Raw genomic sequence first — 24,214 nt, 5'->3', positions numbered from 1 at the left:
GTAGGGGAAGGGAGAAGCATCCCAATGGTCCACCATTTAAGCAATTAAAAATTTGATATTCTACGATTTGAGAATTTTAATATGAGATGAACATCATTGATTAAAACAATCAGAAATTTGGTACATTTCAACTTAGGGATTTGGATATGAAATGAAATATCATTAGCAAGTAACAAGAAAGATGCATTCCCAAATCATTTAAACAGAGAAATACAGGAATCTTCTAGTTTAATTGGAAAATGATGCCCTGACATCAACATTTCTATAGCTTACTATAACCATTTGAATTTTGACATATCTAACTTGAACTGATATTTCTTTTTGTTGAGGCTAAGGCCTCGTTTAGGTGCTAATCCCGCCTCACCCTAAAAAAAAAATTCATTCTCCATCTAACATTACTTTTGCATCAGATTAAAACGACATTTTGATAACAATGGAAAAAGAGAAAAGCAAAAACTCTGATTTAGTTTTCCAATCACTCATACACCATCTCCGACATCACCATTCTGAGCCTTGGATGGACAAGAGGTGGATAGAAGACATAAAGCTTTTATAGCTTTCTTCAGCAGAGGTTTTTAGACAAATCTTGGTTTGATTATTCTGCTTTGATTCATGTATATTTACATACCATATGCTATTTTTATTAAAGTTCTTCATAAGGAATGCATGTCATGAAACCAAATAGGAGCAGAAAGTTGTCCAGGAGGACGTCTTTGTTGACTGGTAATAGGTTAGACATGTTTGGGGTGAACTATAGACTTGTCTAGGAGAGTTATGTTCGATGGATTAACCTTACTCTAGTGAATATTGTTGGTTGGTATTAGGCTCTACTTTTCTTTTGTTTGGGAGGACTATGCATGCCACCAGAAAAAAGTTGTCTCAAAGATGTTATGGACACATGTCCTCCAGGGGCCCCCTAGAGATGCGACGGATAAGCGTCCTGTTGGGGCCCTAGAGATGCAACGGACACATGTCCTTTGAATGACTCATTCTAGCTCTGGCAACTTCTGCTCCTTGGTGTTGTGGTTCTTCGGCATGGGTGGACTCTATTCTTGTCATTTTAGCTTAACTTTTTGTATCTTCCCACGGATGATGCCAACTTATTGTTGATGGAAATACAAGTAAAATTTAAAGACTAGGATGCTCAAGCTAAGATAGAGCTAGAAAAGGAACTTAGTCTGCAAGTCGAGAGACAAGTATCAAGTTGTTGTCTGGGGGAGAGTTCACGCCTCTGTCCGGGAGAAAGATCAGTTAGTTTACGTCTCGAATAAGCAACTATTATACTTGAATAAGCAACTCAAGGATGAAGCAAGAGAGTGAAGGTGAATGCTTAAGGGAGTGCTCTGTTCTCCGAGATAAAGTTTTTGCAAGGAAGCAACAATTAGAAGGCATGCAAGGATTTCTCCTACGCAGGCCCTTCAATACTTAAGTCGACGTAGTCTTCATGGTGTCATGCACAAGTAGGTGAAATGGATGAATAAGCAGATGAATGCTATGAAAAAGTAGCTCAAGTTGTCTGGGAATATCACAGAGTTATCCAATAATAATGATTCTTGATTTCTTGTGATTGACATAGATCCCATTAATCATAATTAATTACACAATTTTTGAGGAATATCACAGAGTTATTTTGCACATTTTTATCATAGGTAAGTACTTTGCATAAGGCCCACTAGGAGACCTTTCAGGTTCTCTCAAAGGCCTTAATCCTCCCTGGTGGAGGTATATTTCATGCCTTGCTATGGCTCTCTAAGAAAGTCTCTTAAGGATCCTCTTCCCAAGAGGGTCTCCTAGATTTTTCTCTTGCGACCTGCTCTTTTCTTAACCCTCATGGGCTTCATTAATGGTGGGCCTACCTTTTGGGCTTAGCCCCTTCTACACATCAATGTAATATATATAGTAAATATAATTTAATTAATTTAAATATTTAAGCTATAAATAATTAATTTAACTAGAATTTTGTGAGTAAGTAAACATAGTTAGAATTTAAATATGAGAATTGATGAAACACCACTACTATTGTCCAAACTGGTTTTTCTTTCTCCACCCTCTCAAGGTGAAAATTTAATCTCTAACAAATTATATATTACTTTTATTAATTATTCTTTTAAGAGTTAGAATACATGTTCTTGTTTTTGCTAGGAAAAAGTTAGAATAGAGGTTTCATATATGATCAACATTTTTTTCTCTTTTTATTATTTAATAATTGTTTTCATAGTATTAAGAGAACTAGAATGCAATAACGTAAAGAAATAATTTGATGAGATTATATTGACTTCAATTTTAAAGTCAAATAACTTAAATAACTAAAACAAAAAACTTAAGATTGACATTAAAACTAAAGTTCAAGAGACAATTTGATCATTTACTTCACAAAATATATATTTGTACTTCGAGTACAACTTGGAGCTTGTAGTTTAGACTTTGCTTAACCATGCAATGTAGTTACAATTGTCCAAATTCAATAAAGTATCCAAGTTGAATGAAGGTTCCTATAATATTGAAGGATATTAAGTTGAATATCAAATCTAGTACAAAAACACAAAACAAGAACAAATAAAGAAAGCTAAAAAGGTCGATTTTGTTGTGATAGAGCTTGGGATATTACCTTTATCCTTTCGGAGGAAAAGAGCTTGGTATAGTGGCAGATTCATGACAACAAGAAGGCTGCATAGTAGAATCTGTAAAACCATGGTCTTACAAAGCATAAGTCCATCCTTTGTGAGTAACACTTTGTTGACTACCAAAATCAACGAGAATAAGTTGAGTAGAGCTAGTGTTGCCAAAATGGTAAACATGGGAAGAGAGGTTCCGAACTCCATCACCTCTTGCTCATATCTCTGGGACACATCTGGATCAAACACTTTATTTGTGACCAAAAAAGATGTTGTTGAAAGACCAAGTAACCCTAAGATGACATCAATAAAGGCATATAGATAGGAGGTTGTTCTCTTATAGAGCCACATTCTTTGTTCGTTCCACCATCCTAAGATTGTGCCTTGACACCATAGAAACTCAACCAAACTGTACATGTTTACGCAAATTATCACGTACGCAAATGGTAGTAACCATGGGCTTGAGACCTAAAGTTTAGCTTGTTAGTAAAAACAAAGGGTAAACAAGTAAACCAAACAAAATAAGCTAACATTGGTATGCATTGCAAACCAAAATCAATATGTATGTAGCAAATGAAACAAATGAGAAATATGCAAACCAAAAGGAATCTATATGTATTGCACACTATGATGTTTAACTATATAGGGACCTATTGTTGTGTGTCCTAATGTTAGATTTGGATGATGTCTAGCGGGCTTGTAATTGAACACATTTATTGTGTCTTTGTATACCTTAATAAAAGGTAATTTTTTCTTCATTTATGAGATCTCCAGTTTACCATATGAATGAGTCTCTAGATGTTCTATTTGAGAATCTTATTCTCAAGGTGTTAAGACTATGTGACAGGATTCTCTGGTAACAGGATGTCTTAAACTATTCTTAGTCCTTAGATTCTTTGGATGAGAATTCCGATTAGTCGAGTATGAGCTAGCACAGGGGTTACTACCTTGTTCAGTATAAATTATTGATGGAAGGATGGTGTGTCACACGCCATATGACATGGGGATGTCGCTAGTAAACCGATGGGTGGCTATTGGGGAACAACTAACTAAATATGATGTCAATGATTGACTAAATGGATCGTGCATAATGGTCAAGTCATCAGGTGCGATGGTGTGTTGATCCTTGGACTTGAACTAGCACGGTTGTTTTGTGTATTGGTGTACGAGAGTTGTTAATGAGCTGCACAATCCAATTGGGAGTTGGGAACGTTCATTTATATCGTTTCATATTACTGGTATGTGGAGATAGGTGTTGAGGATAGGATCTGTTGCCCTCGTCGGTATTTGATGGGGTGAATGTCCTACGTGATCTACTATTAGTGTGATAGGACAGTCCCTGGTCAGGGTAGATTGATTATCAAGAAATGGGTTTCTTGAAGTGTCAACTAGTCACATTGATGAGGCCAGACACATAGTTATTGAGTTTGTGAGTTTATCACTCCATGTCTCTCACTCAGTCAAGACGTTAAGTGATGGAAGGATTATAGCTATAATACCCGAGAATTTCTAAAGGACTCACATGTAATTTATCCGGGGGCAAAAATGAAATTATTAGAAGTTTTGGGGTTTAAATATAATTTCTTGGAGTTATAAACAACCGAATCGATTGAAGGGAATACCTCAGAACATAAGGATCTCTAGAAGAAAAAGTATTTTGTGGATGAATATAATATCCCATGTTTCGTTCGGTTGCCACGTTATTTGAATGAGCCTGGGATACCAAAAAATGACTGTGATAGAAAAATAAGTTGTCGAATCAGCGAGAGGGAATGCCTCGGGACTTAGCTGTTTAAAATAAAGAGGATGAAGTCATCAAGCATATCCAAACGTGATTTATGACATTGAGAGAAGTCAGAATAGAGACAGTTTTTGGTATAGCTTTGATTCAGCCTAAATTATCGAATTGTCATAGGAAACCTTCGAAAAATAAATGGAAGCTTGAGGGGGATTCGATTTTTCATAAGGAACAACCCTTCAGTGGTTTCGGAATAAAACGATAGCCCGATGAGGACACTGGGGCAGAATCGTCTTTATCGAGTAATCTTGGATTATTAATTTTGCGTTTTCGGTATTAAAATGCAAATTAATTGGATGTTTGAGGGCATAGTTGCAATAAGGGAATTAGCCAAGTGAAATTAAGATGGAAATTAGGGGGTTACTGTGTAATTTGTTTATATTAATAGTGTGATATATATATACATGTGTGCGTGTGTGCTGGTGGAAGCTGCCGAGAAGCTTCATAGCCAAATTGCTTAGAGTAGTGGCCAAGTTTGGATGCAAGAGTGGTGTCTAAGGATGTTTAAGTCGGTGGATAGCCTATAAATAGGTGAAGAGATTGAAGGAAAAATGGAAAAAGGAAGAGGGAAGTGGCCGAGAGTTACAATAAGTGGCTGAGAGCTTGAGGAATCAAGAGGGATTGCTGGGAGCGATGCTTGTAGCCGAAGGCAACTGCGAGAAAGGCCGAGATGGTGACCCAAGCTATTCGCGATAGGCAAATAGCATCCATGGACATAAGCCACGGCCATGGCAGCACACACTGAAGGCGAGCAGCGACGACAAGGAGACTGGCTAGTGGTTGCGCGAGGTCTTGGGAGGTCGGAAGTGGTCGCGACGAGTGTTAGAGGTTATCGGAGTTGGCTGCATTGAAAGCAGCGGCCATATCCACCAGCTTGCTGCGACTGGGCAGCATCCATGGCGGCCAAAACAACCATGATGATGGCTGTTGGAAGGTGGGGCGGTGGTCCAATGAGGTCGCTGAGGCCGGTGGAAGGCCTGCGAGAGGCCAGGCGACAGTCGTGGAAGGCTGTGCGTGAGGCTCTATTCACTGGACGAAAATGGGAGTTGTAGAGGAAAGAAGATGAAGGAGAAAAGAAGAAAAGAAAAAGAAAGAAAAAGAAAAGAGAAAATAGAAGGAAAAATGAGAAGAAAAAATTGGGAAAATTAGGAAAAAAGCTTCGAAAAAATCCCAGAAAATTCTGAGGATTAATTTGAGGCTAGAGGAGCATGCCAAAGTTAAGAAATTATTCATATGCACATTTTGAGGCTTAGAACACATTACGAGGCGCAAATCGACTTTTCGAATAAGGTGAGCGGTTCGATTCCAGTCTTACCCATTGTCTTGAAAATGGTTTGGAGTGTGTGTAATGGGTTTAAGTGAGTGGTTCTACCCTCCCGAGCTTAGGTTGCATATGTTTGAACTAGTTCCAGCGAGCGATTATACTCTCCAAAATTTGGGTTATATCGTGTAGGCGTTTTACTTACGTACTTGTGACATCGTATGCATATTAAACATGTAGTATATTGCATCAATTTTTTTTACTTGTAAAATAGTCGGTGCATGGCATATGATTTTTCATATTATTGGGGTGGGGTCTTTTTAAAAATGGGGCAAGGTTGATCCTAGTGATCGGGTGACACAGTAGGGCACTCGAGAATTAAGTATGTCGCGACAAGGTCAACCCCAAAGGTATGTGGAATGGATTTTCCACGGGAGGTTGAGTTTGTCAGGGAGATTTCTCAAGATAGACGTGTTGCATGTTGTCGTTATCTGTATATGCCATGCTCGTGTGTGTGTTTCATGCATTCAGTAAACTGTATCAGGCCATCACTTAGATGTTTTATCATCTAATCTGGGTTATGCCCCTGGAACGTTCAACGTTCCAACTAGGGACTACTGCAAATGTGAGGACGTGGCCAGTTGAAGGCTAACGGTGTTAAGTATGATAGTTGTTGTAGCATTTTGAGGCGATAGTATTTACTTTGATATATGAATGAATGACTGTATGATAATGTTGTTATCATTTGGTAGCCTTGTACAACATATTTTGTTGTGGAAATACTATGGAAGAATCTCGTGGAAGGCCACGACATTTTGATGTTATTTTATCCACTGCGTTATTCTATAACTCATTTAGTTTAAGATTATTGATATTGTTACTTAAACGGGCAAAACTGAGATTTTCGAGATCTTATATGCATGTGAAGACTGTTCTTGGAATCACCGCGGGTGCTGACCTGTGTATGCATGTGAAGATTGTTCTTGATGCACCGCGCGTGATGAACTTGGAAAAGAAAAATTCTCGAGAATTCTCTTATACTGACACGCCTAGCGAGGCAGGGTGTTACAGTAGCACACAGTAATCATCAATCATAATAGATTCACTTGAAGTGAGACTTCACTACCACCTATATTGTCTTGAGCTACTACTAAGCACTTCTTAAGAACTCTCAGATCGTCATTGAGAAATGGAGAGATTCTAGTGATGGGTCAAGATATTGATCAGTACAAAAATAAGTTTTGGTGCTATCTGATTGTTAGTGGGTAGTGAACATAGAAAGTTATACACACTATAGTGTCACATTTGGTATCAACATCATGTGCCTAAAGCGTCTCAGGGATTGGCTAATCAAAAGTTGACCAACAGAACGTGAGAGTCGACTTTACCTAAGAGAGTTAACTTTCGGAGGCAACAAGAGTAGTTGACTCTTGCCAAGAGTCAACTCTTGGCACCACTCAGCCAGCCTAATTGAACCTCACATGGCGTGAAATTGGGCAAGCATTATGGGAGGCGATGGCTAATTTTTGGGTAGAGATTAAATTGGAGACGCAAGTTTTACTGCTTTACATTACTATTTCTTTCTTCTAATTCCTCTGTAAATTTTGCTACAGCTACGAAATTAAATACGTGTGAGAGTCATGCAAAAAATTGAGACACGAGTATGAGTGATATGAAAAACCTCAGTGTCTAGCACGAGAAGAGGTAGTCGGAACAGTACCGAATAGCGTACTAGGTATGGACGGACTAGAACCACCACAACTTAAGGTGGATACGATCTCAATACAAAAACTGGTTTTGTACACCATCCCTACATCAGACTGTAGGTATGAGTTTATTTATATTCATGAGATGAATATGTGTGTTGCTTAAATATCCAAGTTGCGTATAGTTTATGTATGATTAATTTCGTTTCGTGTATCTTATATATGTAAAATTTTTAATTTTACCCATACCGCCATACGAGATTTCCTTCACCTATATTATTAATGTATAATCCAAAATAATAAAGTTAAGTAATGAAACTCAATATTTAATCAACCCTTAAAATCATGCTAGCTTCCCCATGAAACTTAAGTTTGTAAGAGAGATATAACAACTTAACTTTGCAAGCTACATCATGGAAGTGGCAAGGTTGATGACCATTGGCAAAAGTGTGAACAACTAGGTCAATAAATAAATTAGTAGAAAGTGAAAAGTGTCATGAACTAAGTGTTGATGAACAAAGTGATAAGCCATTTGCAATACCTTATTCCCTAGCAAACCAACACCAAATCTCCTTCTTAAGGTATGGAGTTTGGGAATCAAAAGATTAGTTGTGGGACTTTGAAGATGGATTCTCTAGGAGTCCTCGGTGGTTTGATGACTGGTTAGCACTAAACCTAAGCAAGAATGTATTTTTAAGGGATAACGTTCACAACATATTAAACTCTAATCACCACACTAGTAAATTTAAAGCATAACTCATGGCCAAGATGTCATGCCACTACCCTAACATTTTAGACGAAATCCCTAAAAGAAAGACATGTAATCGAAGATTAGATAGAACTTCCAAAAAGAGGGAAATGAAGGTTATGCACTCCTTAAAAAGTTTGTTAGGGAAAACTGCCAAATTAAAAATTTTCTTAGTAACCGAACTTAACACCATTTGCAAGGACTAGGTACTAAGGCTGGCAATTCAACCACTAAATCCCCAAACTAAAGTGATGTTCTGCCCTTGTATTTAGTTTTGATGATGAAAAACAATATCTTGTTTTATCCCTAAGTCATGAGTCAAGTCTATGGTTTTCAACAAAAATCAATTTCAAATGCTTTGTTAAAATGAAAACCAAATGATTTATATTCCTATACATGGAGATTTGCACAAACATGTATTATGATGAAATCTCCTAGAATGATTTTCAAAATAGCTTTGAAGTCGTTGGTCAAGATAGAGTTAAAATTGTTGTAAGGCAAAAGACCAAGTAGAACATAAATGTGTTTGATGAAAAACCAATCTTAAGTATGAAAAATCATTTATGTTAATCTCATATTTCAAAATAAGCTTTTCATATTTTGAAGCATGCATGAAAGGTTTTGCTTGAAATTTAAATATCTGAAAAATCCTTTAGTTCATGCATTATTTTTTGAAACTCCTTTTGATAAGGTTTCAATATTTTTCTAAATCTGGAATGTTAGCACCTTATAAGGAGACATATATGAAAATGTTTTCATTTTGAAAAACTATTTTTCGGTATTTCAATAGCTAACATTCATTGGTGTTAAAATGATTTTTAACGAATTTTTCAAGAAATAGAAAGTGTATATCTTAGAGGTGGTAAAATCGCAAAATCCTAAGTTTGTACTAAAACCCAAATTCTACTTTCTTATTCTTATGGATTTTGATTTTTTAGATATTTTTATTGAATCCAAATGGGGGGTACTTTCTTATTTACATTTATGTATTAAAGTAAATGAAATGTAAATATGTTGTGGATTGTATCATCAAAGTAGTGAATTTTTATCTTGGCAAACTGTCAGCAGTTTGTTTCGAGATGTCGATAGTTTTTATAAAAATGTCGACAATTTAATAAAAATCGTCGATAGTTTCAAACATTACTCTCTGTATCTAAATGTCGATAGTCTCTGCATCAAGGATGTCGACAATTCCTAAGAAACTGTTGACAGTTTATATCACAGACAGCTTACAACGGCTAGATTCTCCACTGTTCAAGTCTCCAACAGCTATATTTTTGCATGGACTCGAGACGCTCTATAAATACAAGTCAAATGGGTGATTTAAACCAACCAAGAGATTACATTACAAGCTCCCAAGTGCCAAGATCATTGTTGTGCTTCATTGGTAAATTCGTTCTCTTTTCAAGGATTTGTATTCATTGTGTTAAATTCATTATCAAGGCTTGTCTTTATTTTGAGAGAATTTGTAACTGAAAATATTGTTTCCCAGATCTTCTCTTGTATCTCTTTGTATTTTTCTTAGCTTGTTTGTTGCTAGAGCGCTTGCTTGTTTAAGCAAGAGGTTGTATTTTCTAACTTGTTGCTAGAGGGCCTATCCAAAGAGATAGGAGGTTTTAGTGAATTGATTGAAAAATCCTTAGTGAGGAGCTAAGGTAGTGGATTAGGCTTGGTTTAAGCCGAACCACTATATATCGTTGTGTCTCTTATTTGCTTGTGCTTTTTGTTTCATTTATTGTTCCAAGCATTTCATTAATCACTTACACTAAAATCTCGTTTTTCATCAAAAGGATTTTCAAGTTCAATCAAAATTTTAAAACAACCCAATTCACCCCCCTTTATTCAAATCTAACATAAAGGAATCGAAAATCAAGTTAACTAAGAAGTTCTTGAAACTAAGTATCATTGAGGGTACATCGTAACTCTTTAACAACATGACCTTACACATTACCTTAGTAATTGGGAGAACTTGCTCATATCATTAAAACCATATAAGATCACAAGCATATAAAAGCAAAAATCAAAAAAGGAAGAAAATTCTTTAAAGAATGCATCTTCATTGATGTGTAAGAAATCTTTACTAGTGTTTGTTACAAAAAGTTTAAAAGGCAAGGAATGAAAAGGTTTGTCAAGGTTAAAATCCAAGGAGTTAACATCCACTTTGGGGAATTAGGTTTTTACTAGAGTTTTCATGTACTCTCCCCCTCCTCAAAGCACTCATCTTTAGCTCTTTGGAATACTAAATTAACTAGTGATACCTCTCCTTGGCATTGTGGATCACTAAAGAAACACCATCTCAAGCTAATCAAGTTGATCTTAAAGGTTTCAATTGACTCCATGATCACCTTTCGATCAATTCTTGTCTTATTACATTTGGAGACCATCTTTAATAAATGGGCATTCCAATCCATAGACTTCTTCTTGACACGGTTAAGCTAGGCCTTCCGATTATCATAATCTCAACTGAAATTGAAGTTAGCCTTATTAGCCTTGAATATACCCTATTGAACTTGGATTGGAGTTAGATGTTCAATCATCTTGCTTGTTGTGGCTAAGTTCTTAAAGAACTCTCTTTCCCTTTCTCTCTTTCTCGCTTGATATACTGGGGTAACTTAACTTTCAAGCCTTCAGAGATGACAATGAAGAGAGGTAGCCTCCAAGTTCCCTAGCCCAACCTTTATCTCAAGTTTGGACTCCCAAAAAGTCACTTGATTTTTGGAATGTAGAAATATTCTAAAGGAAAGGGAAGAAAAGTACATCATAATTCCCAAAGGTAGTAAAAACCTAATAGAGAAAGTTTAAGAGAATGTACCCTTAAGCGATATGCCAAATAATCCTTCTCTTGGACCTTTCAAGTGCCACCTGAGGAATTTTTTCCTTGAAGGAATGCACTTGGTCTTCCTTAAATTTTGATTTCTCTTTTCTTCTTTATTTTTCTCTATTTGATAAGGAAGGATCTCAAACCTCAACTTGGACCTTGGGATAAGCTCCAGTTTGTTGTATCATATTTTTTTATATATGAGAAAATGTGTTTGATGAAAAACCAAACTTATAATGACAAACCATTTATGAAAATCTCATATTTCGAAATAAGTTTTTCATATTTCGAAACAAGCATGATTAGTGTTTTGGCACGAATGTTCAAATGTTTGAAAATCTCAAAATTCATGCATTATGTTTTGAAACCAACTTTCTATGTTTTGAAACATCATTCTGTCATGTTTCTATACATGTTTCGAAATGTCTTTTGATAAGGTTTCAATATTTTCTATGTATATATGCTATATTTCGAAACATGTTTAAAAACTAAGCATATGTTTCGAAACCTATATAGTATGTTTTGAAACCTTTGTCATCTCTGACAGCAGAGTATTTAAAAATTTTTGTTTAACATGTTTTGAAATATGTTTCTGAAGTATGTTCGAAATATTCATATCATGTTTCGAAACATCTGACTCTGTCAGTAGAATAGTTGAAAATCTATCATGCTTTTGCACTTTAATTCAAAAGCTATTTTAAAAGTCAACTTTTGAAATAATCTCCATACCTTGATGTTTTAATTTCAAATGTTTTGTAAGTGGAGAATAAAACAAAATCATTTTGTTTTTAAAACAATGTCTCCCACTCATTCTATCTATTCTGTCTCTTGGTGCATATCCAGCTGTAAAGGTTGGATGTTTTGAAACATGGTATGTATGTTTTGAAACCTCTGTGTAAAAATGTGTTGTTTTGAAACCTATAATGTGTGTTTCAAAACCTATTTTATTATCTTGTCTCTAACGGTTATAATTAGCCAAAACTCTATCTCTTTGATATATATATATATATATATATCAGTTCTTTGAAGACAAGAAGCACTCTCTCACAAACATACACAAGTTTACACATCTACAAGAGATATTGCCACATACACAAGCATAAGCAAACGAAGCTCTTTCAACAAGCTCTCAAAGAAGATCATTTCAATCATTCCTTGGTGTGCATTGTGGTGTGAAGAGGAGAAGTAAACTGAAACCATCATCCTTTCAAGCTCTCCTCACTCCATACCAATAGGTTTGTAATAACTATTTGGTAAGGTGTTTAATTACATTCAAATTGTTGGTTTGGTAAGGTGTTTAATTACATTCAAATTGTTAGTTTGGTAAGGTGTTTAATTACATTCAAATTGTTGGTTTGTAAAAGATAAGTGTTATTTATCTTATTGTAAGGTTTAAGTTGAGCCCGTAAAAACTCATTATGTAAGGTTTTAGGGTGAATCGTGGTAAAACCCTTGGTGTCGTTGATTGCTAGTGAAAGTGATTGTGTTTGCAAATCCTTCAAATGGGTAAACTTGAAGGTAGTGGAGTAGGCGGGTGTCGAACCACTATAAATCTCGTGTGCACTTTATTTTTCATTCTTACTTGTTGTTATCTTTGTTCATGCTTTCAAAAGAATCGTTTTTCAAAAGCTAAAGGAGTTTCGAAATTAGCAAAATAGAGAGAAAGGTTTTGAAACATATCATAGTAGGTTTCGAAACATACTTGACAGAAAGTTTGATTTCAAAACATACTTAACAAAAAGGTTTATTTTGAAACATACTTTCTCATGCATGTTTTGAAACATAATGTCCTACATGCTATAAATTTTTAATTTATTTAAAATTTACCTAAATCCCAATTCACCCCCCCTCTTGGGTTATACTTGCCATTATATAGAACTAACACAGTCTACCTTCAAAGCTTTACCTATTTAGATTAATGATGCTGAAAGGATCCACCAAAACAAGGCTTAAATCTTTTGTAGGAAACCTTGATGACCTAATGTCAATCTTTTTCCATCAAGCATTTGCAACAACTCTTAGGGAGTATAAACTTGAATTTGAGAATTTCATGTAATGCCCTACTTCTGTAGTACATTTCCTTGGAAATTAAAGATTTCTTAAAATTTCAAGTTTTTCTAGTTTTTTCTTTAATTACCTTTATGCCCAATAATTTTCATGGATTCCTCTTTTAATCATTTAATCATAATTAAGGTGAGTAAACAAAGTTTTACATAGAATGTAGTCTAGATCAAGCTTAAATAACATGTCAACATTGAACAAACACAAATCTAGTCCATGTCATTTAGGAAACTTTTAGAAAAAATACAAGTGGTAAACTACCCTAACAAAACTAAAGTAAGAATCTCCTTTACCTATCATCTTTTCTTTCCCCTTTAACACTTTTAGATTACTTTTGAACATGTGGGAATATGTCGATTAGGTGATGAACTGTAACATCCTACATCGAGCGATAGGAAGGACCGAATCAACTTACCATGATAAACCTACAAGAACTTCCACGGGGTCACCCATCCTTGAGCTACCCTACCTCAAGCACGCTTAACCCGGGTGTTTTTTATCCACATTCAGCCCAAAAGGTATTCAGGTGGTGTTGTTTTCTTCTTTACTATCCTCGATATATATACTACCTTCTCTAGAGTCCCTTCTTGAACTTGACCTTGGCTCTCGGGGTATTAAATGAACCATCTAGTGACACCTTCAAAACATGTTGATTTCATGCACATGAAAATTCGTTATACTAAATACCTCTTGCACCCATTTTGATGAATGAGAAGATGACAACATTTATTGATTATCCACCATTATCATTTGGGCAATGATATGGCCATAAATGCATATGCATGCCATGACATATAGGTTTTCATGTAATAGACCATAACTTTTACACAACACGGTAATATGCATGAATTTCATGTCATCAATGCAACTTATGTAATAATAATGATCATAATTGAAAAAACAAGCAACTTAAAGGGAACTCGTGAAATTTAAGTGAAAAATTAGAGGTTGTATGCATAATTTATAGAAATTTTTGGGTCTAAGTGTAATAAGCAAAAGTTTGGGTAGAAATGTCACTTGGCCAAAAGTTCCAACTTTTTAGAAATCCTACCCATGCTTTTGTCTTCTCTAAACACACCGTTTCATTGTTGGTGTGCTTCATTGAACTTCTAGTAATTCCCAAACAATAACTTGCCATATCAAAAAACACCATTAGTTCATTGTCAACCACTAGTGTTCTTTTTCTACCACTAGAGAAGCTAGAAAGAGCTGTATGTCACGATTGCTTAACTAAAAACCACCTCCAGCCACCGAAACACCTCCAATCTCTCTCTTTCTCACTCATTTGCTTGTTCAGTCTTGCTTGTGGCCTCAAAAACTGGGAAAAAAAACACATTTTATAGTGTTAAACCTTTCAATTCAATTTTATCTGACATTGCATGTGTCATCGAATTTCTTGTCAAAATTTGCCCAATCACCTAGTTATCCAACACCCTTTTTGGTTAAAAAATTATTTGTATCAATATTCTACCCAAATTAAGATATTTCAACAAGTTTTGGAAACCCAACGCAATCAGGAGATTTCCTCATGAGTGATTTGTGTTATTTTTGTCAAATTGTTTTGGTGTCTTCCCCGTTAGGGTCTGAAATACATACTAAAATTTCCATTTTACCCTCCTACATGGCTTTTGTAAGGGTTGTCAAGTTGTTTTGTCCATTTCATACTCATTTGTTCAATATTCAAGTCTAAAGTCACTTTCCTGAATTGTTCATCATGTTTGTAATTTATTTTTGTAATCTTTCGAGCATTATTATTTTTTATTTGACTGTTGATATCAAAATCTAAAATCACCACTGTGTTCTCAATTATGTCTACTTTAATACTCATCTTTTGATTCATCTCAACCTGACCTCAATAGAATTTTATGTAGGTCCAAAGTAGACTACTCGGTCAACCCATCGTGTATTTCAACCAATTTTGGGTTTGAATAATTTTTAATCCAATTAGGCTCAATGCAGTTTGGTCAAGTTTGCTAAAATTTTGCGGCTAAATTTAGCATATGAACTTATTGATATATGGCCTATTTATTATTTTCCATAAATTACACTTAGTTCCATCCTTTCATGAATTCACATTTTGTCTTTCCTAAATTCCTCCTATGCCCCATAAATTTTCAAACTACCTCTCAACCCCTCCCCATTTTGGGTCTAGTTCAAATTAATTCAACCTTAATTCTTCCATATCCAAAGCCTATAAAATTTTCAAATATTACATCAAATATCCCTTAAAGAAATTTCATCCTCAATTTTTTCTTAGGCTTAACTCTTTGAGTTTTCTAAAAACATTCGAGGTATTACAATTCTCATTTCCTTAACAGAAGGGTAATCTTCATGAAAGAGATAAGAGTTGAAGTCACTTTAGCAAGAGAGCCAACAGAACATAAGTAATAATAGAGAAGGAAGTTTTAGCTTAGCCTTGAGATCGAAAGGACTCTAAAAAAGTCTCCATCACTCCCACGTCAACTTCACCCTTAATTTCTTCTCTGACAACTTCCATCAAAGCTCCACCCACTTGGGTTGTGAATTGCTCAACAACCCTCTTCCTTGAAATCTTGTCCTTAAGGACCTATAAAGCGTACTTTTGTTTGTAGGATAGCTTGTTTCTTCAAAATTGGTCTAGTTGGATTGAAAATACCCAAACCAACTTTATGACTCCTACCCTTACCTTTTTGAATAGTAATGGTGACAAGCTTTGGCCTTAATAACCTCAGGAAATCATGGACTTCCTCGACAAGTTAGTGGTGAAGAAGAGTTGCACATGTCCTAAACTTTGATAGAAAATTAATTAGTGTTCATCCTGATAAAGTCTAACTTCTTCTATGAGTCACCAAAATCCTCCCCATATTCCATTAAAATCATGTGCTTAGTGCCCAATTCTTTTAATGCAACCAAGTTCTTCTCCTTGATCATCTGAAGTACTAGAAGAACCTAACCCCTAGTGTCTTGGTTGGAATGAAATAAGAAATAGAACATTTTGGTAGTTGTCTTAACTTTGGCGATAAAGTAGATCGCCAAGAACCCATTAGATACTCTAACCAAAGGCCAATAATTAAGCTGGAAAAATAGCAATGTAGCGAAGCAAGTTCATCATCTTATTTCTCAAACGATAACTAGAAGCCCCATTTGAACTCTGCGTTTTAAAAGAAAAATCAATTGAACATAGGACGGTAGGCTGGAAGATGGGAGTTGAACTCCATAAGCCAAACTTCAAGAATGTTGTAAGTAGAAAGAAATGTTGTCCTTTGTCCTCGAGTAATATAGTCATGGTAAGTAGCGAAGACAGTTGAACTTTGTACTTCACTAACATAATATTAACAACTTCAAATTTGCTAAAGCCAAAAGCCATCGTGACATATAAGAGTAAAGGAAACACAGAATAATTATATTGAATGAAGATAAAGTAAGGACCATGAAGCGAGGAATCATAAAAGGGAATTCAAAACAGGAACCATGAGCAAAGGAAGTAGGAATCTCTCCCCAATGCATGTCTATATATATGCTTGTACTCGCCGAAAAAGAAAGGCTAAGGAGGTAGTACAAATTCTTAGATACCAAAGATGGTCGTGATTGTGGGAAAATGAAAAGGTTGCAATTATGGTTAAACTGATGACCCAACTTCAGCTTATACTAGAAATTGGAAAAAGTAGAACATCCCATTTATGCCTTAATGGAGGAAATGTCTCATTTCAAATAAATTCCTATTAATAGCTAGAAATAAATTAGCATGATTGGCAAAGCATTTAAATTACTTCCTAAGTGAAAAAAATATTGAACTAAGGAAGTGGGGGAGTCTTGATGATGCTTGTGAAAACAAATACAACGTCGACAAATAAAGCTTTGCCAACCATACCATGTCAATAGTCAACACCTAGTCAACTCTCAATTTAACTTGTTGAACCAATACCATGATAGAATAGATGTCAAGAAGGATTAGGAGCCCAATCATTACGTGTCTATAGAGAAACTGAAGTAAAGTGGGACAAGGAAACCTAATTAAGGTAGAAGGCAAACACCAAAGTACACTCCAAGAAAGATAAATAAAGGTATTATTTGTTAGCCACTACAAGCATAATTCAAATAAGATAAGATCTCCAAAACCTATCAAATTACCCTTTAGGTTTATCCATAACACCTAGAGAACACAAAATTAAGGGATTGGCAATCCAAGTCTTCTTGATCAACACTTATTTTCCAATCACAACTCAACTCAACTCAATAACAAACTCATGAAACAAAGGGAATCAAATAATCCTTTTCAAAATAGGCAAGATTAGCTATCCTTATCACTATCCTCATCTTAAAAGATAAAAAAAAAAAAAAACCTCGAGAGGTGAGCCAAACGTATGATGGTTACAATTCTTATAACTTTGAGTTCTCTAAATCTCTTGTTGACTTAAGCATTGAAGTGACTTTATCTTGAATAGGTCATAGAATAGTTTTTCCTTTCTTTTTTTTTTTTGTCTTTACAGGCAATTCCAGTCCATCTCAGTATCACACATGATCAAAATTTTGATTAAATCGTATAAATTAATTTGTGGCCAATCCTTATGTCCCCAATATTACATGCTCTATTTCATTATATATGTACGGGTATTTATGCTCATATGTATATAAATTTTATAATGAGAAAAGTCAACACATTTGGTAGATATCATGGTCCTATATATGCAATCCTTATATAAATAATCTTATTCAATCCCCATAATATAATCAAAATACACAATCATATATACCAATCCCTAATATCATGCTAATGGTCCAAATCAATTTAGAAACATAGAGATTGATATTCTACATTTTTATGGATAATTTTCCATTTCTCGTCTTTCCTTTTTATTTTTAGTGTAATCATTTGAGTTACCACAAAAATGTGTACTGTTGACTTGCAATCAGGTAACATCGTATTTTTCATGTGAAAGCATAAATGAAGACATGAATGGTGATAAAATAGATATTACACTATAGAATCAAAAGAGAAAAAGAAATTTTTTGATTTGATTCTTTACCTTAACCACATAAGAATAGAATCATTAAGAATATTATGTTTATTTATTAATGAGCTTTTTAAAGTACTCTTTCCCATTATATCTTGTTTTAGATAATTTCTTTCAACCTCAAAGTTCAAATCAATTTTTATTGTTTATGTAACAAAAAAAAATTAAATAAATAACCTAAATTTGCAACATTTTGGTTGATTTTACTAAAACATTTGGCTCATACATATGCATCCTGGTGATGATTCAAGGACTTCTCAATTTAACAAACAAAAATAATTAGATCAAACCAGTACTTCTAAAAATGAAAGGAATTGCATATTAACATTATGGCAACAATGGCAGAATTAATATTATTGTAATAATGACACTATTAGAAATTGAAATTTGAACACACCTGTGGGAACAAAGAGACGCCACTTAGAAGGTAAAGTGAAGGGATAATAGAGTAATATAATGTTCCGAAGCAGTTTAGAGCCCAGAGGCCGTATGTGCAATATCCCAATTGAAGGCCAAGGCTAATTCTTCCTACTCCATGCCTTAGAGGACTATACTTAGAGAGCAAAATCTGTAGATCACCTTCAGACCATCTCTTGTGTTGCAAAAGTGTGTCACTCAATGAGGTCGGAACAACACCTAAGAAACCCTTCCTTGTTGGGTTATAATATACGGATTTCCATCCTTGACATTGAATCGATAGCCCAGTTATCACATCTTCAACAAGACAACCATATTTCAAGCCCATCTGCATATGAAAAAAATCCCTAAGTCATAAACCTTGCCTTTGTACAATAGACACAAAATAAGAGAGAGATAGAGAGAGAGAGAGAGAGAGAGCCTGTTTTCCCCACTGAGTATTTTCTTCATATCCACAACTTGCAAGTCCTTGAAGTCTTTCCTCTAATTTACTTGCAGTTTCTTTTATATTCCCATCATTCTCCATCTTCCACTCAATCCTACTATCCTTGTTGAACTTTCTACCGCACAAGCTATCTCTTCGATGGAAACAACCAGTTCCAACATAAAAAGGACCTCCATAACCATCCAAACCATGGAATTCCAGCTTCATTTTTGTCAAGTTCACAAATAAGAAAACAATTCAAAAAGATGATATATACATATATATAGTTAAATCATTTTAAAAGAACACTTACCTCATAAATAACTCTTAATGAACTACCATATAATTCATTCTTTGTAACATTTTCATAACCCTGTGGGAACTGGACGAAGGCAATTTCATTTCCTTTTTCTTCATCCAAGAAGAAACAAAGTGCATCTCTCACAGAACATGAATGATTCGAGAACATATCACAATCCACATTTAATATTACTTGCCCATTGCTAATTTTTGATGACACCCTTATCTGCAAAATGATCATAATTTTTTAGAAGCAATCTTTTCTAGACCATTAGTTTCATCTACATATAAAGTATTGGTTAATTTTCATTACCAATGCATTCATAGCTCCAGCTTTGAAATTATGAGGATGCTTTGGTCTCTTCTCCCTAGCTAAGTATAGAAGAGTTGGCAATGAACAACCTCTAATATCCTTGATATTTGAGTCTCTCCCATCAATTAGTGTCTAAAAATATAATCAAGAAAGAAATTCTCAAAGGCAAATAAATTACTATAACTTGGTTAGTTTTAGCATTTTCATATATATATCAAAGGAGAACAACAAGATTGAATGCTAAATGAAGAAAATAAGGTGTGAAATACTTGAAGTATGGTGTGATGGTCATATTTAGATGAAAATTTGTTCCATTGAAGATATCCTTTATGCTCTGAGCGGATGTTTTCTGGGATTCTTCCAAGTTTAGCTGTAATTGTGATACGATTCTCCATGTCTTCATATAACTTCTGCATAAAACATAAGGGGAAAAAAGATATGAGCAGTAGACATCAAGGAACTTTTGAATATGTTACATCAAAATTAGGAAGCAAAACGAATACTTAAAAGATGATCCCATTAATTAGTGGAATTGCATCACAACATGCAAAAGTATAAGCCTTCATAACTAGGAATAATGCTCCAATTGAAACACAAAAATCCATTATGATATCAACACTTCGTTTTTTTATTATTGGAGATAATTTATTAATTATATTGTTTGTAACAAGGACTGGTGGGAGAAAAGGAAATGAAAATAAAATGAAATTTTTTTTAGTTCATGTAAAAATATACGCCTACATACACATAGGAAATTTTCTCCTTTTTTTTTTATATCAAAAAAATTATTCCAAACATAACATCAACGGTCACTTTTCTAAACTTGTTACTGAAGTGAACAATTTAAAGAAAGGGTATAGGATATTGGATCTCACATTTTTAATTTTCCTACTTAAGATGGCTAGCATAAATGTTATGTGAAATTGAATGTTATTCAAAAGTTGAACGGGATAAACATACTTTTTGTTTGTGCTTTGTCCTTAAAAAGCATAACAATCTTATTTTTTAAAGTTGATATATAACATTCATCTCATATAGACTCTTGAAACCAAACATTAGCTATTTAAAGGTATTAATATGATCATGCAAATTACCTTTTCCCTCCGTTTTGAGTGGATACAAATCCATTGAAAGTATGAATTCTCTCCAACTTTCTTATAGTGTCTTTTATGTTGTTTCTTGTAAAGCAATGCATGTAACCTAATTAGGTAAAAATGCTAACAGAATAAAGATTCAACTAAGTAGGTAAGCCCTATGAACTATCACTTTTAGGTAATTCTTTACTAGAAGAGAGTCCATGGAATGCTTATTTTTTAACTTCAATCGCCATTCCAAACTAGTGTGCAATAGCCTATAGAAAATTTCATTCATAAGAAGATGGAAATGGGGAACATGTCCAACGTAAGAGAAGCTCATTGAGATTCTGGACCCACTAAACTACCACTTCCAGGCAACTGTTAACTAGAAAGGAACTCATTGAATCCTTATAGGCTAATTTAAATCCATGACTTTAGAACAATGTGACATGGCCTTTAGTTGACTTCTTTTTTGATAAGTAAGATGGGAAAGAGGCAACATACATCATAAATTAAGCCGAGTGGAGACTCAAATATGTGAGCCTGCCAACTATGACTTTTAGGCAATTGTTGTTTTGAAACGAGCCCATAAAATAAGCTAACTTGAGTTCCCACTCTGGATTCTTGTTGAGAAAATAACACCAGATTAGAGCAAGATCGCAGATAATAATTTGAGAAAAATAATTGAACACATAGATTTTACGTGAAAAACCCCTGAACAAATCATGATAAAAATCACGGGTAAGGATAGAAGAATTCACTATGAAAAATAATATGAGTTATAACTTTCTCTCTAGATTAGGAGGAGATAACAATAATAATCTCTCTTGAAAATAAGAGAAAACACTCTAATATTTCTAACTCTCTATTTTTTTTGTACAAATGGGATATTTAAGATGCTTAACAAATGAGTTCGGGAAGCCAATTTATAGGCCTTCTTTATACATTCAAAATGCGTTTGGCAATAAGAGGCCTAACCAATTTTGGCTACTACCTTTTGATTTCTATCGGCTGCCCACTTTTTGTCTATTTCAAAATTAGCTGGTCACCTTCCACTTCTTTCTTCATTCAATTTCAAGAGTGGCTGGTAGAGCCATAACTTTTGACTTTCCAACAATCTCCCACTTGAAGATTTGATTGAGGATCAATTAATCTTCACACTATTCTTTCTTCCTTACCATTCATGTTGTTTATGTCTCTGTTAGACCACTAGAGGATCGACACCAAACAAACTTGTTAGTATTTATTACCTTTGTCATGAAATCTGCTAGGTTGTCTTTAGTATAAATTTTCTACATATCCATTGTTTCTTCCTTCACTTTCTCACAAACAAAGTGGTATTGAACTAGTGTTTAGTCTTTGAATGAAAGGCTGGATTCCTTGCAAGATGTAAGGCACTCTGACTGTCACAAAATAGAGAAATCTTCTCTTGTTCGTGCTCAAGTTCCTCCAATACCATTTTCAACCATATTGCTTCTTTACTAGCTTGTGTAGTTGCTACATATTGTGTTTCTATTGTTGACATAGCTACAACTAACTACGATTTTGATACCCAGCTTACAGCTCTGCCAACAAGTGTAAACACACATCCTATGGTGGATTTGTTTTTGTCAATATCACTTGCATAATCTGAGTCAACATATCCTCTGGCAATAAAGTATAATCCCCAATAACACAATGCAACATATGTAGTCCCCTTAATATATCTTAGGACCCTTTTCATAGCATTCCAATGCTCTCTGCCAAGATTCGCCATATATCGACTAACCACTCCCATTGCATGTGCAATGTCTGGTCTCGTACAAATCATAGCGAACATTAGACTTCCCATAACTAATTCATACGATACTCAAGACATCTCCATTCTCTCTGCTTTACTGCTAGGACTCATACTTGAGAATAACTTGAAATTAATAAGAAGTAGGGTAGAAATTTGTTTACAATCTTACATGTTGAACCGCCGGAAGACCTTCTTCAAATAATTTTTCTGAGAAAGCCAAATCTTCCTATTATTTCTATCTCGGTGAATTTGCATCTCTAGAATCTTGTTTACCGATCCCAAGTCCTTTATTTCAAATTCCCTAGCCAACTGTATCTTTAATTCTTTAATACGATCTTTGTTAAGGCCTGCTACCAACATGTCATCTACATATAACAACAAAATAGTGTAATCACTTTCATCAAACCTCTTGAAATATGCACAAGGGTCTGCATTAAGTCTGTTGTATTCAAAGCTTATGATAAAGGAATCAAATCTGTTATACCAACATGTTAGCGCTTATTTGAGACCGTATAGAGATTTGTTCAACCTGCAAATCAAGTTTTCTTTTCCTTTTTCTTCAAAACCCTTTGATTGGAGCATATATATTTCTTCTTCAAGATCTCCATTAAGAAAAGTCGTCTTCACATCTAGCTGCTCTAGATATAGGTCAAATGTAGCACATATTGCCAGGACTACTCGAATTGTAGTAATTCAAATAACAGGAGAAAATATCTCATTTAAACCAATCTCTTCTTTCTAAGTATATCCTTTTACCAGCAGTCTTACATGATACTGCTCCATTTGATCATTGCTATTACGCTTAATCTTATACACCCATTTGTTACAAATAGGCTTTCTTCCTTGTGGTAATGACACAAGTTTCCAAGTCTTATTCTTATGAAGAGCTTCAATTTCTTCCTGCATTACTGTCATCCACTGAAATACATTTGAACTATTCATTGCTTCTTGAAGAGTCGATAGCTCTCCGTCTTCTGTTAGAAGACAGTATGCAACATTGCTCTCCATAACATAATCTGAGTGCCAACCTAGCCATTTTGTCAAGCGACCTGATTGAAGAATTTATGGTGCCTCGGACACAATTGATTGTTGTTCCTCATGCTCTCGTGCTACTTCAAAAGAATCCTTTTGTTCATATTCCTTTTCTACTTGTACCATTATAGTCTCTAGATTTTCTTTCACCGTGCTATGATCACCTTCTTTCCTCTATAGTTTATCTTCTACAAAGATAACATCCCTACTAACTATAACATTGTGTGCAATGGGATCCCATTGGAGATACCCCTTCACTCTTTTAGCATACCCCCAAGAATAAGCATTTCCTAGATTTTAGATTTAGCTTTGTAGTTTCTTGGGTATTATACATCACATACACTAGACTTCCAAATATATGGAGGTTTGAATAATCAGCTTTCTTCCTAGTCCACATCTCCATCAGTGTCTTCAACTCAATTGTAATTGACAGGGCCTAATTTATCACATAACAGGCGGTATTAACTGCTTATGCCCAGAAAAACTTTTCAAAACCTACAGCTCCCAATATTACTTTTGTTCTTCTAACAAGGTTTTATTTATCCACTTTGTCACTCTATTTTTTTAAGGAGTGTATGTAGTAGTGAACTGTCTTTTGATATCTTTCTGATTACAGAATTCAACAAACTCATTGTTGATATATTCTCCTCCATTATCTGACCTTAGACACTTGATCTTCTTTCCAAATTCAAGTTTCACCCGCACTTTGTATACTTTGAAGATTGGAGACACATCTTCCTTCCTCTTCATAGGATACACCCAACATCTCTTTGAATAATCATCTATGAAGGACACAAAATATTTTGCTCCTCCCAGGGATGGAATTGGTGCTTTCCATACATAAGAGTGAACCAATTGTAGAATTTCTTTG

At 34.7% G+C, this 24,214-nt stretch overlaps 1 protein-coding gene across 1 annotated transcript in view; it reads right to left on the bottom strand.

Moving 5' to 3' along the window:
* Positions 1-2,503: 2,503 nt before the first annotated feature.
* LOC127791399 (cellulose synthase-like protein E1) overlaps positions 2,504-24,214 on the bottom strand; it is a 41,735-nt gene continuing 20,024 nt past the window's right edge. Inside the window, exons 3-8 of the mRNA XM_052321263.1 lie at positions 19,725-19,865; positions 19,456-19,587; positions 19,156-19,368; positions 18,840-19,064; positions 18,399-18,746; positions 2,504-3,083 (exon numbers count right to left, since the gene is read on the bottom strand). Of these exons, the coding sequence (XP_052177223.1) occupies positions 2,529-3,083; positions 18,399-18,746; positions 18,840-19,064; positions 19,156-19,368; positions 19,456-19,587; positions 19,725-19,865 (1,614 nt within the window). The 3' untranslated portion in view covers positions 2,504-2,528. The remainder of the gene's footprint in view (positions 3,084-18,398; positions 18,747-18,839; positions 19,065-19,155; positions 19,369-19,455; positions 19,588-19,724; positions 19,866-24,214) is intronic.

This window comes from Diospyros lotus, chromosome 15 (assembly GCF_014633365.1).
Source record: "Diospyros lotus cultivar Yz01 chromosome 15, ASM1463336v1, whole genome shotgun sequence".
NCBI lineage: Eukaryota > Viridiplantae > Streptophyta > Magnoliopsida > Ericales > Ebenaceae > Diospyros > Diospyros lotus.
Note: the sequence above shows the minus strand (reverse complement) of the source record. Positions and strands in the feature narration are given on the sequence as shown.